The 15,338-nt window shown below is 40.4% G+C and overlaps 2 protein-coding genes across 2 annotated transcripts; both read left to right on the top strand.

Annotated features, from left to right (window-relative positions):
• Nucleotides 1-1,927: 1,927 nt before the first annotated feature.
• On the top strand, nt 1,928-4,567 carry LOC127938767 (zona pellucida sperm-binding protein 3-like). Its single transcript, XM_052535615.1, has 8 exons — nt 1,928-2,503; nt 2,741-2,859; nt 2,945-3,048; nt 3,121-3,298; nt 3,943-4,060; nt 4,137-4,219; nt 4,280-4,368; nt 4,441-4,567. Exons 1-8 carry the CDS (start codon nt 1,967-1,969, stop codon nt 4,515-4,517), a joined length of 1,305 nt encoding a protein of 434 aa, XP_052391575.1. The 5' UTR covers nt 1,928-1,966; the 3' UTR covers nt 4,518-4,567.
• Nucleotides 4,568-10,947: 6,380 nt separating this feature from the next.
• Nucleotides 10,948-13,594, top strand: LOC127938766 (zona pellucida sperm-binding protein 3-like). Its single transcript, XM_052535614.1, has 8 exons — nt 10,948-11,522; nt 11,766-11,884; nt 11,973-12,076; nt 12,148-12,325; nt 12,970-13,087; nt 13,164-13,246; nt 13,307-13,395; nt 13,468-13,594. Exons 1-8 carry the CDS (start codon nt 10,986-10,988, stop codon nt 13,542-13,544), a joined length of 1,305 nt encoding a protein of 434 aa, XP_052391574.1. The 5' UTR covers nt 10,948-10,985; the 3' UTR covers nt 13,545-13,594.
• The last annotated feature ends 1,744 nt before the right edge of the window (nt 13,595-15,338 follow it).

Genomic DNA, 15,338 nt, shown 5'->3' with positions numbered 1-15,338 from the left:
AATTCATCGACTGGCCGCTTGAGACTGGCTGCAAAAGAACAGCAGAAAAAAAACATGTTTTCAGCCTGGTTCAAAAAATTATTTTGGTCTATATAGCTAATTTTGCCCTTCATGACAACTGTGAGGGGGTGAATTTTTTTATAACTCATCCGTTTAAATTATATTAAGCCTTAAAGTTCTGCATAATTAAGGGCGTGGCCACTTGAGTGACAGGGGAATTGACACTGCTGTCACAGCCGTCGCGCTAGGTGGGTGTGGCTTCAGCAACCAGCTCCCACCCTTTTGCACGTTTTTGATTGCCTGGGAGAGTCGCGCGGTGACGCGCTGCCAAGATGGCGACGGCTCGCTCTGCACACTTTAGGCTTCAAAAACTCTCTTCAGGATTCTACAGGTGACATCACGGACACTACTTCCATGTTTTTATACAGTCTATGGTAAAAACACTGCATGAGTCATTATAATCAGTAATCATGTCCCCAATGGATGCAACAAATGCCTTGTTTGTAATGGGATTAACTGGTTTTATCTCATCGTGACGAGAGATGGCATCGCAGTATGTTAAGGGGCGTAACATTACGTCACATGCTTGAGGCATTCAGCCAATCACAATGCATTGGATAGCTGGCCAATCAGCATAAACCTCGGTTTTCAGACTGATGAGCTTTGTAAAAAAATCAAAGAATATAAAAAAGGCAGGGCATTGAGGAGCAACAATAATGTACATTATGTGGAAAATAATGTTTTTTTTTTGCCTTAAACTGCATAGACATATGGTTTTACACCAAGTATACAACATAATGTTCTTTTAAGCAATGTCATACGATACATTTAAAGCTTGTTGTTTTGTAGACCATCATTGTTATATATTATATGAGAATAGTAAGGTATGTAGATAGGTAGTATGTGTTATTTAAGAAAAATATAATTGTATTTCCGGAATGACAGTTTTTTTCAAACATAGTCTTTCGGGTAAAATGTTCCCAGGTGGCATGGCTTCATTACTGCAATTACTCTGGCCTCAGCATTTTTTCTTTTTCTCACGCAACTTCTCTGCACCTCCTTTGCGTTTCTTCTCCATGATCACACTGAAACTGTGTTTAGGCAGAAATCCAATACATAGTGCTGTTCAAAAATATGATTGGACCAGTCCAGTGTCAATCAGGAAAACAACCAATGGGCCGCTGAGCTAGGTGTTTCATGGGCCGCCTCTGTCAGAAGAAAAAAAAAACCTAACTTTAGTGATAATTTTGACTAAAGTGTTTTGGGCCAGCAGCCCAGTGTCAATTAAAAAAACATTGGGCCGACAATCTAGGCCTACCACTTTTATGGGCCTATTCGTGGCCCAAGATAACAAAAAAGCACGTCGGCCCACCGGGAACGTGCCCGGTGTGCCAGATGGCCAGTCCACCTGTGCAGGGATTGACATGCATTGAAGTAAAAATTCACAACGAAGAGTAAAAAATTATAATAATGTTTTATCCCACTTATTGTACCTGAACAATTAGAGGTGACTTCCAGGCTGCTTTGTCCCTCCCAACTTGAAAATTTACAAATATTTTCCTTTCTAATAATTTATATGAGTATTTAGGTATACATGATGTTACCATTAAACATAGTGACTACGCTGAAAATTAAACCAAAAATTATCAATGAATATTTATGATTATTAATTAATCATTTATGAATTATTTAGATGCCATTAACTATCTATAATGGACAACATTTGTGTTTCTTATAAAACAGTGAGCAAACGAAGATTAGAATCTCAGATACACATGTAGCTTTCTTTTGGTTAGTGAGGTTCTTGACTTTTCTCAATTGGGGATGAATAAACTCTACAAGCCCAGAGGAGAATCAAAGTTAATCAATTAAGCTGAAAGGGGAGGAGCCACCTTAATTCAAAGCTCTACTAAATAGCAAAGCCAACGCTGATGTGCATTGGAGCATTGTGGCAAAGTTTGTTAGAATGGGTTTCTTGCAAGGTGTTTTAGTGTTGGTTGTGATTGTGGCTTTTGATCTGAAGAGTGCCTGGGGAAGTTTGAAACACCGTCAAAGTTCAAGCAGCATGAAGCCACAATCAGCTCCAGCTTCCAGAGGTCATGCTCTTTCTTCTCAAGGGTTCTTGAATCCTTTCCAAAAGGATTATCAGTTTCCGGTTCTTGACTCCAGAAGATTTGCGCAAGAGCCTCTTGGTCTTCAGGAGAAGCAGCTGATGCAGGGTCCAGTCAAGCCTTTGGACTGGAAGTTTCCAGTTGTCCCAGAAGTGCAACGTGAGTTGGCGGCGAACTTCCAGTTGAGGCAACCTGTGACTCCCAGTAGTGTGGCTGTTCAATGCAGTGAGAACCGGGTTCATGTGGAGGTGAAGAAGGATATGTTCAGCAATGGTCAGCTGATCCAGCCAAGTGGTTTGTCTATGGGAGGCTGTCCTGTTGTTGGTGAGGACTCTGCCTCTGGGGTGCTCATCTTTGAATATGCACTGCAGGACTGCAATAGTGTGTTGATGGTAAGAACTGTAGTGTCTTACTGGATTAAATTATAAAAACGGGTTCCTCATTGATCTCAATCGTTACTCAAATGTTAAATGTCCACAGAACCTTTTTTCAGTTTCTGAAATCTGATAACCGAAAGCTGCTCTGGGGAACTGAAAGTAGTTCTATGGCATGGCTGCTAAAACTTTTTTTTTTAACCTTAAAGTGTAGTTGAACAGAACCCACTTGGTAACCGCTTCCATCTCTTACAGATGACCGAGGATGAGCTCGTCTACACTTATGCGGTTACCTACACTCCTGTGGCATTTGTTGGCACGCCGATTACCCGTACTGAGGGTGCAGTTGTTGGCGTTCAATGCCACTATCAAAGGCGAGTGACTGACTGGATGTGTCTAAGCAGTGTTTCTTGTGGTGTTGCAACTAGCCGGCTTATTTGGTATCTCCTTGAAATGCAGGCTCCATAATGTGAGCAGTAATGCTCTGAGGCCAACTTGGGTTCCTTATGCTTCAACGGAGGTTGGCGAGGATGTCTTGGTGTTCTCCATGAGCCTCATGATTGGTCTGTGTGTTTCTTTTTAGATTTTCAGCTTTGTGAGTGAGGCTGTGCCTAAACCATTCTTTCCTCTTGCAGATGACTGGTCCTTTCAGAGGCCTTCAAATATATACTACTTGGGTGACACTATCAATATTGAGGCATCTGTGAAGGTGTACAACCATGTCCCACTGCGTGTGTTTGTGGACAGCTGTGTGGCCACCCAAGTACCTGATGTGACTTCTGTTCCAAGATATTCCTTCATTGAGAATCATGGGTAAAGTCCTGTCACTTCTCTAGAACTGATCAAGTTTCTTCAGTGAGCACTTGGTCCCTGAGAATTGAGTCGAGTGACCGTAGGTTTGGCTCCTCTTGGTAAGTGCTTTTTGGCATTGCTGAGAAGGCGTATGCAAAGGGTCCCTGGCCGTTCTACTTAATGTTGTAGTGTGGACCTGTACACAATCTAATGGCTAATGTTTCCCATAATCTTTTGTGCTCTGGCTAGGAATCGGTTCGCTCTATGAACCCTTACTACAGTATTCAAACCACAAACATGGTTGGTTTGGGGATCAAGTCTTAAATGCATGCAAAACTTGGCAGAATTCACCGCATGAAGACTGTGGCTGCCAGATAATTGTGGTATCTTTGGTCTCCAGTAAGGTTAAATTTTGTGGAGGATACTAGCTATGGTGACCGCCCAGTTAACAGTGAGTGCATGTAACTGTGACTGCAGTCTGTTAAAGACTGAATTGTGAGCAATTGTCCCAAAGCTTAAGTAGCCATATTGGGATGCAGCATGGCACTTGATGCATGAAGCTGGTGTTCTTGAGCTGCTTTTTACCCACTTTGTCCCTGAAAATTTTGGTACGGTCCGGTGACTCGACGCTATAGGTGCATTGAATTGTCCCCACTCTTTATCAGGTGCCTTGTGGATGCCAAGGCTACGGCTTCCAGCTCCCACTTCTTGCCTCGAACCCAGGAAGACAAGATCCGGTTCCAGCTGGAGGCTTTCATGTTCCAGGGAGGATCCAGTCCTTCTGTACGTACTATAATGACTGAAATTGGGGTTCCTCCCATCTGCTTTGGTTGTGAACCCTTACCGATGCCCCTTGCAGATTTACATGACGTGTACTGTGAAGGCCACTCTTGCTTCTGCACCCAGTGACGCTCTCCACAAATCTTGTTCCTTTTCCAACGGGTATGTTCATGCTGCTTAAGAACAAGATGACGCTGCCGTGTCTGACTTTTCTTGTTGCAGGTGGCTTGCTGCTGATGGGAACCACCAGGTTTGTGCTTGCTGTGACTCAACATGTGGTCCTGCTGGGGGAAGTGATGTTCCTATTGGGGGTAGGTAGCTGCTTTAAGATTACTTTTGACACTTCATGTGCTCTACTTAACTTTGGTATTTGCCTCTTCTAGGTGTTCAGTGGGAAGGCAAGGCCTCACTCGGTCCTGTAATGGTCCAAGGGCGACAGAAGACTTTAGCTGGACTTTAATAAATGGGGAAAACCCTATTGCTGGCTTCCAATAAATGGGATAAACTTTATTGCTTCTGCTTTTCTTGTCTAGTCTAACCAGTTTTGATTTGTGCTGCAAGTGTGGGGAAATGGTCTACTGTTGCTCTTTCTAGAAGGAAGGGCTCATTTCTCAGGAGCGTAAACCGACCTACTGTGAACTCTGTTTAAGCTCAGTTTAATGAATTAAGTGGTCTGTTGCTTATGGCGCTCTAAATTCTTCTGCCACTTGGAGTCCCTGCCCCAAGAGTTCCATTTGAACACCCACTTCCCTGAAGCGCTGCAGATATTTTGTATGCATCTTGTGAACTAGATGTTGGGTAAACACAAATGGTTTTATTTTCTCATTGTATAAATTCAGTCACTCCTATCTTCTCTGATAATGTTTCCAGTGCTAAAATGACATGCTACCATAACAATTAACAACTCGTTCACCATAGATCGCCATACTCCTAGATCAATTACAAAACTTTACAGGTGTTCAAGGGCAGCCTTTAAGATGGTCTAGATCCTACCTGTGCCATCGCTACCATTTTGTTTACTTAAATGGTGAGTCATCTCATTTATCATCAGTAAAATATGGAGTGTCACAAGGATCCGTCCTAGGTCCCCTTCTATTTTCAATATACATGTTGCCCCCTCGGTAATATTAGAAAACACTGAATTAGCTTCCACTGTTATGCTGATGATACTCGGCTATACATCTCAACCAGACCAGATGAAACCTCTAAATTATCTAAGCTAACAGAATGTGTTAAAGGATTGGATGACCAATAATTTTCTCCAATTAAATTTGGATAAGACAGAGATATTAATTATTGGACCAAAACACACTACACAGAATCCTGTAGATTACAATCTGCAACTAGATGGATGTACGGTTACTACTTCTACAGTCAAAAATCTGGGTGTTATATTAGACCATAACTTCTTTTGAAAATGTTACAAAATGTTACAAAAACTTTTGTAACATTTTTCCCATGTTACAAAAACTGCATTCTTCCATCTTCGAAACATTGCCAAGCTATGAAACATGTCTATTTCTGATGCAGAAAAGCTAGTTCATGCATTCATGACCTCTAGACTGGATTATTGTAATGCACTTCTAGGTGGTTGTCCTGCTTCAATAAACAAGCTACAGGTAGTCCAAAATGCAGTGGCTAGAGTCCTTACAAGGTCAAGAAAAGTTGATCATATTACCCCAATTTTACAGTCTCTGCACTGGCTACCTATTAAGCTCCCTATCAGTTACAAATTATCATTACTTACCTACCGTATAAGGCCCTAAATGGTTTAGCTCCTGTGTACCTAACTAGCCTTCTACCACGTTACAATCCATCACGCTCCCTGAGGTCACAAAACGCTGGACTTTTTAAAGACGCATCTCTTTTGCCAAGCATTTGAATAATGTATATTAAATTGTGAGTTTTATCTGATCAAATGTGCATGCATATTCTTTAGCTTGGGTTAAAATAATTAATTCTACTTCGTTGGAACGGCTGCTATGCTAATGATGTCTCTATTTGTTTTTTATGTTTTGTCATGATGCTGACCATCAGAGGACCTCAGATGATGCTAACCCTGAATTAACAACAGAACTAACAAATATTGCTACAAGTGTGACTGAATCATATATGGTAATTAATAATAATATTAATAATGTTCATCATCCGGCTGACTACGACTTGTATACATTTTTCTACAAATCCTGTCATACTTGCACAAACTGACAGTCACCACTTATAAGCTATTACTAAATATTGTAGAAACAATTTTCTGTAAAGTTGCTTTGTAACGATTTGTATTGTAAAAAGCGCTATACAAATAAACTTGAATTGAATTGAATTGAATTCGTCTAACTTTCGCGTGCTTTATAAAACATTTCCCTCACTCCTTTGTCCTCCCCCTCCTGCTTCATCTCTAATAGCTGACGACTTTGCAACGTTTTTATCATTGATAAAATTAAACCCATTAGTGCACAATTTTCCAAACAACAATCAGTCAAGCTCATATCATCAGCAAACTTCCACTTGTTTACATCCTTCTCTTCACTCTCTGAGGCAGAAGTCTCAAAACTCATCCTTTCTAATCACCCTACTACTTGCCCGCTTGATCCTATTCCATCTCCTCTCCTGCAGTTGTACCTTCACTGACATCAACACGTTCCTCCACACTGGTGGTTTTCCCTCATCATTTAGACAGGCACGTATAACTCCACCACTTAAGAAACCCAACCTCAACCCATCTCGTTTAGAGAACTACAGACCAGTTTCCCTTCCTTTCATTGCAAAAACACTTGAACGAGCTGTGTTCAAACAAGTCTCTACATTTCTCACTCACAACAACCTCCTTGACAGCAACCAATCTGGCTTCAAAAGTGGACATTCAACTGAGACGGCCTTGCTCTCAGTTGTTGAAGCTCTAAGACTGGCAAGAGCACAATCCAAATCTTCAGTACTTATCCTGCTTGATCTGTCCACTGCTTTTGACACGGTTAACCACCAGATCCTCCTATCAAACCTACTGGCAAAAGGCATCTCAGGAACCACACTTCAATGGTTTGAGTCTTACCTATCAGATAGGTCCTTCAAAGTATCTTGGAGAGGTGAGGTGTCCAAGTCACAACATCTACCTACTGGGATGCCTCAGGGCTCAGTTCTTGGACCACTTCTCTTTTCTGTCTACATAGCATCATTAGGTTCTGTCATTCAGAAACATAGCTTTTCATACCACTGCTACGCTGATGACACTCAACTCTACCTCTCATTCCATCCTGATGATCCGATGGTAGCTATTCACATCTCAACTTGTCTAACAGACATTTCTGAAAACCCATCGTTTCATCACATTTCAAGTTAGGCACATCAACTATAACTCCTTCAAAAACAGCTAGAAGCCTTGGAGTTATGATTGATGATAAGCTGACTTTCTCAGACCACATTGCTAAAACTGTTCGATCCTGCAGATTTGCTTTATTCAACATCAAGAAGATCAAGCCCTTTCTTTCGGAACATGCTGCACAACTCCTTGTTCTAGCTCTTGTTCTGTCCAGGCTGGACTATTGCAATGCCCTCTTGGCAGGTCTTTCAGCCAATTCTATCAAACCTTTACAATTAATTCAGAACGCAGCAGCAAGATAAATTTTTAATGAGCCAAAAAGAATACATGTCACACCTCTGTTTATCAATTTGCACTGGCTTCCAATTGCTGCTCGCATAAAATTCAAGGCATTGATGTTTGCCTACAAAACTACCACTGGCTCTGCACCCATTTATCTAAATTTGTTACTTCAGACTTATGTGCCCTCTAGAAGCTTGCATTCTGCAAGTTGAACATCGCTTGATTGTGCCATCCCAAAGAAGCACAAAGTCACTTTTACGGACTTTTAAATCAAATGTTCCCTCCTCGTGGAATGACCTCCCCAACTCAATCCGAGCAGCTGAGTCCTTAGCCATTTTCAAGAATCAGCTTAAAACACATCTCTTCCATCTTTATTTGACCCTCTAACTTTAACACTCACTATTCTAATTCTATTCTTGAAAAAAAAATTCTAACTACCTTTCTAATCTTTTTGTATTATATTTTCTTTTCATTTATTATGCAATTGTATGTGTGTGTGTGTGTGTGTGTGTGTGTGTGTGTGTATAAAGATCTCTAACACTAGCTTGCTCTATTCTTTTTTTATTCTATCTGTTTTCTTTTTATTTACAATATTATTTAAAATTCCATGCTACGTGTACGGTGTTAACCTAACTGAGACTTGTTATAGCACTTACTGTATATATCATTGCTCTTTTTGTTGTTTTTGATTGCTTGCACTGTCCTCATCTGTAAGTCGCTTTGGATAAAAGCGTCTGCTAAGTGAAAAATGTAAATGTATAATTTTAAAATTTCCCATTATGCCTTGATGGTCCACAAATCCATCACTTGTTCAGAAATGGAACCATTCACTCCCATTCTGACGGCACCCGTTTACTACAGGGCATCCATTTAGCAAGTGGTGCCATGCTGCTAAATTTGAAGAAACAAACTTCCACATCTTCAACCTGATGTTGAGCAGTTTATCAGCGAACTTAAATTTTTAGTAATGATTGCTTAAACCACTACACTTCAAACAAAGGCTTTTTTATTTTATTGTGGCTTTAGGTCATTTACAATTTATTGCAAGTATACAATTTGTGGAGCCAAACTTTTCCATGGGTGAGTTGCAGAGAAATGTCCAAATCATTTTTCACAATAAATCGAAGGGAAAAGCAGTGCAATTTAAGTAAAAGAAATACACTTGTAAATTGCAATTGAAAAGTTTGATTTAACCCAAATGTAAATTTAACCCAGCTGTGGCCTTATCGTTAGAGAGCCGGAATAGTTGCCAGAAGGTTGCCAGTTTAAGTCTCAGATGACAAATGCAACCGTGCACATGCGTATTCTGACTAGAGTTATATTATAAAAATGGGAGAAAATGTTTGGCGGTCAAAGTCATTGTGTCCCTCACTGGTTGCCATTGAAACATGACATGCGCTTGAGACCACACATGCATGCTAGCTGGATCAACCTAAATTATGCTTCTTAATGCAATTTGAGCATCATAGAAAACGTTCATGTGAATGTTCACCTCAGATTATTTTGCTGATTTGAAATATATTCACTATGAGTGTGTCAAGTCTGCAAGCTTTATTACCGTACTTAACTTGCATTAGCTCTGAGTCTGCGCACTCTGCTTCTAACAGCAGGGAGAGAGAGAGAGATTGCTTTTTTTTCCTTTTTTTTTTTTTCACACTTCTGACCCGTTCTATGACGAAATGTCCTATGACTGCGTTCAGATGATTTGACACTGTAGAGTTACTGCTCTATTTACAAAAGTTATATAAGAAAAAATGAATCCATCACATTGACTCATTGCGGAGCTGGAGTTTGAATCTGAACAGCTCTTACCGCTGCGTGGATGGTTAGATGCATGATGGGCTAGTATAAACATATAAAAAAAAAATGAAAATAATATAAAGGTCTTTCCAGCATTAAGGTCATAACATTAGAGTTTTTTTATCATCTTGTCTCAGTTATAAATGTATAACTATATTAAAACTTGTTTTGAAAAATTTCTTTGTCATTTGAATATTGATTTTAAAATCAATTTAAATCATAAATCTGATTTTTTTTTTTTAGGCCATTTGCTATCGCCCAGCCCTAAAAGCAAGTAAAGAAGGCTTCCATTAAAATCACTTAAGTTGTCAATTAATAAAGTTATTTTTTACATTCTGTGCATTTTGTTGATTATAATTATTATTAATTACTATTATTATGAATGCTCCGATGCAAAGTAAACCACAATTTCTTTTGAATAATATAACACATAATACATATTATACAAATAATACTGCACACCTTTTAAATATATCAAATCTAAAATATGGTTTAATACCATGTAGCTTAGAGAAAATATAAGCACAGGCTCAGGCACAGGCTCGACATTCATCCAGCTTGAATTCGTTCTGAGAAATGCACATAACTTCATAAGTACCAAACTTTCATCTGTGAATATTACATTAAATATTTTAGATATATTAAATATTTGAACTATAATGTTTTTCTTTCATTTTCCGTGACTGAAGCCGACAACACATCAGTGAGGCAAAACTGACGTCTGTTTGTGAAAATGTGCTTGTTTGATTTATTTATGGTTAAAGCGCCACTCAGCGGTCAAAAGCTGCAAATTCGCTTTACAGACGCGGCGGCGGCGTTACGTGCGGCGGTAAAAAGGGCCTCTAGGCTGTCCACCTACTGTAAGCCTGCCACTTTTATGGGCCTGTTCATGGCAAGAGATAATTATTTTTATTTTTTGCGGATGGACCAAAACAGCACATCGGCCCACCGGGAACGTGCCCGGTAGGCCAGATGGCCAGTCCACCTGTGCAAGGATTGACATGCATTGAAGTAAAAATTCACAACGAAGAGTAAAAAATTATAATAATGTTTTTTCCCACTTATTGTACCTGAACAATTAGAGGTGACTTGCTTTGTCCCTCCCAACTTGCCAATTTACTCATATTTTCCTTTCTACTCATTTATATTTAGGTATATATGATGTTACCATTAAACATAGTGACTACACTGAAAATTAAACCAAAAATTATCAATGAATATTTATGATTATTAATGAATCATTTATGAATTATTTAGATGCCATTAACTATCTATAATGGACAACATTTGTGTTTCTTATAAAACAGTGAGCAAACGAAGATTAGAATCTCAGATACACATGTAGCTTTCTTTTGGTTAGTGAGGTTCTTGACTTTTTTCAATTGGGGATGAATAAACTCTACAAGCCCAGAGGAGAATCAAAGTTAATCAATTAAGCTGAAAGGGGAGGAGCCACCTTAATTCAAAGCTCTACTAAATAGCAAAGCCAACGCTGATGTGCATTGGAGCATTGTGGCAAAGTTTGTTAGAATGGGTTTCTTGCAAGGTGTTTTAGTGTTGGTTGTGATTGTGGCTTTTGATCTGAAGAGTGCCTGGGGAAGTTTGAAACACCGTCAAAGTTCAAGCAGCATGAAGCCACAATCAGCTCCAGCTTCCAGAGGTCATGCTCTTTCTTCTCAAGGGTTCTTGAATCCTTTCCAAAAGGATTATCAGTTTCCGGTTCTTGACTCCAGAAGATTTGCGCAAGAGCCTCTTGGTCTTCAGGAGAAGCAGCTGATGCAGGGTCCAGTCAAGCCTTTGGACTGGAAGTTTCCAGTTGTCCCAGAAGTGCAACGTGAGTTGGCGGCGAACTTCCAGTTGAGGCAACCTGTGACTCCCAGTAGTGTGGCTGTTCAATGCAGTGAGAACCGGGTTCATGTGGAGGTGAAGAAGGATATGTTCAGCAATGGTCAGCTGATCCAGCCAAGTGGTTTGTCTATGGGAGGCTGTCCTGTTGTTGGTGAGGACTCTGCCTCTGGGGTGCTCATCTTTGAATATGCACTGCAGGACTGCAATAGTGTGTTGATGGTAAGAACTGTAGTGTCTTACTGGATTAAATTATAAAAACGGGTTCCTCATTGATCTCAATCGCTACTCAAATGTTAAATGTCCACAGAACCTTTTTTCAGTTTCTGAAATCTGATAACCGAAAGCTGCTCTGGGGAACTGAAAGTAGTTCTATGGCATGGCTGTTAAAACTTTTTTTTTTTTTTTTAACCTTAAAGTGTAGTTGAACAGAACCCACTTGGTAACTGCTTCCATCTCTTACAGATGACCGAGGATGAGCTCGTCTACACCTATGCGGTTACCTACACTCCTGTGGCATTTGCTGGCACGCCGATTACCCGTACTGAGGGTGCAGTTGTTGGCGTTCAATGCCACTATCAAAGGCGAGTGACTGACTGGATGTGTCTAAGCAGTGTTTCTTGTGGTGTTGCAACTAGAAGCCGGTTTATTTGGTATCTCCTTGAAATGCAGGCTCCATAATGTGAGCAGTAATGCTCTTAGGCCGACTTGGGTTCCTTATGCTTCAACGGAGGTTGGCGAGGATGTCTTGGTGTTCTCCATGAGCCTCATGATTGGTCTGTGTGTTTCTTTTAGATTTTCAGCTTTGTGAGAGAGGCTGTGACTAAAACATTCTTTCCTCTTGCAGATGACTGGTCCTTTCAGAGGCCTTCAAATATATACTACTTGGGTGACACTATCAATATTGAGGCATCTGTGAAGGTGTACAACCATGTCCCACTGCGTGTGTTTGTGGACCGCTGTGTGGCCACCCAAGTACCTGATGTGACTTCTGTTCCGAGATATTCCTTCATTGAGAATCATGGGTAAAGTCCTGTCACTTCTCTAGAACTGATCAAGTTTCTTCAATGAGCACTTGGTCCCTGAGAATTGAGTCAAGTGACCATAGGTTTGGCTCCTCTTGGTAAGTGCTTTTTGGCATCGCTGAGAAAGCGTATGCAAAGGGTCCCTGGCCGTTCTACTTAATGTTGTAGTGTGGACCTGTACACAATCTAATGGCTAATGTTTCCCATAATCTTTTGTGCTCTGGCTAGGAATCGGTTCGCTCTATGAACCCTTACTACAGTATTCAAACCACAAACATGGTTGGTTTGGGGATCAAGTCTTAAATGCATGCAAAACTTGGCAGAATTCACCGCATGAAGACTGTGGCTGCCAGATAATTGTGGTATCTTTGGTCTCCAGTAAGGTTAAATTTTGTGGAGGATACTAGCTATGGTGACCACCCAGTTAACAGTGAGTGCATGTAACTGTAACGGCAGTCTGTTAAAGACTGAATTGTGAGCAATTGTCCCAAAGCTTAAGTAGCCATATTGGGATGCAGCATGGCACTTGATGCATGAAGCTGGTGTTCTTGAGCTGCTTTTTACCCACTTTGTCCCTGAGAATTTTGGTACGGTCCGGTGACTCGATGCTATAGGTGCACTGAATTGTCCCCACTCTTTATCAGGTGCCTTGTGGATGCCAAGGCTACGGTTTCCAGCTCCCACTTCTTGCCTCGAACCCAGGAAGACAAGATCCGGTTCCAGCTGGAGGCTTTCATGTTCCAGGGAGGATCCAGTCCTTCTGTACGTACTATAATGACTGAAATTGGAGTTCCTCCCATCTGCTTTGGTTGTGAACCCTTACCGATGCCCCTTGCAGATTTACATGACGTGTACTGTGAAGGCCACTCTTGCTTCTGCACCCAGTGACGCTCTCCACAAATCTTGTTCCTTTTCCAACGGGTATGTTCATGCTGCTTAAGAACAAGATGAAGCTGCCGTGTCTGACTTTTCTTGTTGCAGGTGGCTTGCTGCTGATGGGAACCACCAGGTTTGTGCTTGCTGTGACTCAACATGTGGTCCTGCTGGGGGAAGTGATGTTCCTATTGGGGGTAGGTAGCTGCTTTAAGATTACTTTTGACACTTCATGTGCTCTACTTAACTTGGGTATTTGCCTCTTCTAGGTGTTCAGTGGGAAGGCAAGGCCTCACTCGGTCCTGTAATGGTCCAAGGGCGACAGAAGACTTTAGCTGGACTTTAATAAATGGGGAAAACCCTATTGCTGGCTTCCAATAAATGGGATAAACTTTTTATTGCTTCTGTTTTTCTTGTCTAGTTTAACCAGTTTTGATTTGTGCTGTAAGTGTGGGGCAAATTGTCTACTGTTGCTCTTTCCAGAAGGAAGGGCTCATTTCTCAGTAGGGAAGTTAACGTAACCTTTAAAGAAACATACTGTGAACTTGGTTTAAGCTCAGTTTAATGAATTAAGTGGTCCGTTGCCTATGGCGCTCTAAATTCTTCTGCCACTTGGAGTCCCTGCTCCAAGAGTTCCATTTGAACACTCACTCCCCTGAAGCACTACAGATATTTTTGTATGCATCTTTTGAACTAGATGTTGGGTAAACTCTAATAGGTTTTATTTTCCATTGTGCCTTGATGGTCCACAAATCCATCACTTGCTCAACAATGGAACCATCGACTCCCATACTGATTATAGTGGCTCAGATTCTCCACATGGCGGCAGTGGCAACAGCGAGAAGTTTTGCTGCCTTTTGTGTGAATACTTGGGTGGCGTTATGCAAATCTTCCCACATAGTGATGTATACATGTGGGGTCATAGACAAGTCTTAACTTTTATAAAGAACTTTTTGTTTGGATTTGAGACTTTAGTCTTGGCAACTTTACAGATCTTCTATGCACCAAGAGCTTGTAACACTCCAAAGAGAAAGGAAAAATTGAAACCACATGATTTCTCAAACTTTCTGCTGAAAATTTGATTATTGTGAAATCAGTTTTCTCTCAGGTTCATCACCAGTCTAAGTTTATTGGTAAATACTACATCACTCCTTTCAACATATATTCTAGTGTTCTATTTTTTTTATTCTGGGGGGAGGGGGGCAGTAGGGGGCCTTTTCCACACCTCTACACTAAAACTTGCATCCCAGAAGTTAAATATCTCAATTCTGCGGGGAAACCACAGACCTGGCAACACTAATGATACCAGAAGTCTCTCACATTCAAGCAAATTGGCCACACCCAGAGTTATGCTAAAAAGGTAGATGCAACATTACATATTTAACAGAATACTGCATACCACAATGCAATGCGCGCAACTAGTGTGATCAATAAACCAGAGTCAACAATGTAATTTAGTCTACTTGCCTACTGTTTACGAATAGCTGCATATGTATTGCATGTACTTTACATTCTAATCTATTTAAAAAAATGTCAAACAATATTTATAGTTAATGTGCAGCAAGACACACCCAGACATATTCAGAATGAGGAAAAAAAAAACACTTGAATATGCAGTAATACAAATGCAAGACTCTAGTAACATTGGGGATCTGGAAGTAGGTTAACTCATTAGCAGAAACAGGTGTGATGGTAACTATGGCAACTGTACTGAGAGTTGCGCTGGGTGTCGACATGAAATTATGAATAAAGACATTCTTAAAAGCATCTGGGGAAAAAAACTGTTTTTACAATTACACCACACTGATACATTAAGGGTTCAGATGTACAACTGAGGTTGTGAGGTTAATCATAGGTATTGAGAGTTTTGTCTGTGTAGTGAATAAATAGTATTAAATAAACAAGATATCCTGAAACACAGCAGATTTAAAGAAAACAAAAATACATTGAAAAGGTACCAGCAATTTTGGCCACAACACAATTTAATACAATGCAGAATTCAATTCAAATATTATGGAAAATTTCTACAATACACTGGAGCTGTTTTACAGTCCTTTTTAAAGAGTGCTCACATTATGTTTTGTTCTTACATAACTGATTTTATGTTTACTCACTTAAAAAGCTTCTAATCAGAAACTAA

The sequence above is a fragment of the Carassius gibelio genome, chromosome A20 (assembly GCF_023724105.1).
Source record: "Carassius gibelio isolate Cgi1373 ecotype wild population from Czech Republic chromosome A20, carGib1.2-hapl.c, whole genome shotgun sequence".
NCBI classification, from domain to species: domain Eukaryota; kingdom Metazoa; phylum Chordata; class Actinopteri; order Cypriniformes; family Cyprinidae; genus Carassius; species Carassius gibelio.
The sequence above is the reverse complement of the archived record's forward strand: the minus strand, read 5'-3'. Positions and strand labels throughout refer to the sequence as shown.

What these genes read in the sequence shown, in the direction of transcription:
- LOC127938766 (XM_052535614.1), top strand. Translation starts at nt 10,986, where the DNA reads ATGGGTTTCTTGCAAGGTGTTTTAGTGTTGGTTGTGATTGTGGCTTTT. An exon ending in ACTGCAATAGTGTGTTGATG is followed by an intron (nt 11,523 to 11,765) that starts GTAAGAACTGTA and finishes CATCTCTTACAG; the next exon opens with ATGACCGAGGATGAGCTCGT. An exon ending in AGGGAGGATCCAGTCCTTCT is followed by an intron (nt 13,088 to 13,163) that starts GTACGTACTATA and finishes TGCCCCTTGCAG; the next exon opens with ATTTACATGACGTGTACTGT.
- LOC127938767 (XM_052535615.1), top strand. Translation starts at nt 1,967, where the DNA reads ATGGGTTTCTTGCAAGGTGTTTTAGTGTTGGTTGTGATTGTGGCTTTT. An exon ending in GTTCAATGCCACTATCAAAG is followed by an intron (nt 2,860 to 2,944) that starts GCGAGTGACTGA and finishes CTTGAAATGCAG; the next exon opens with GCTCCATAATGTGAGCAGTA. An exon ending in AGGGAGGATCCAGTCCTTCT is followed by an intron (nt 4,061 to 4,136) that starts GTACGTACTATA and finishes TGCCCCTTGCAG; the next exon opens with ATTTACATGACGTGTACTGT.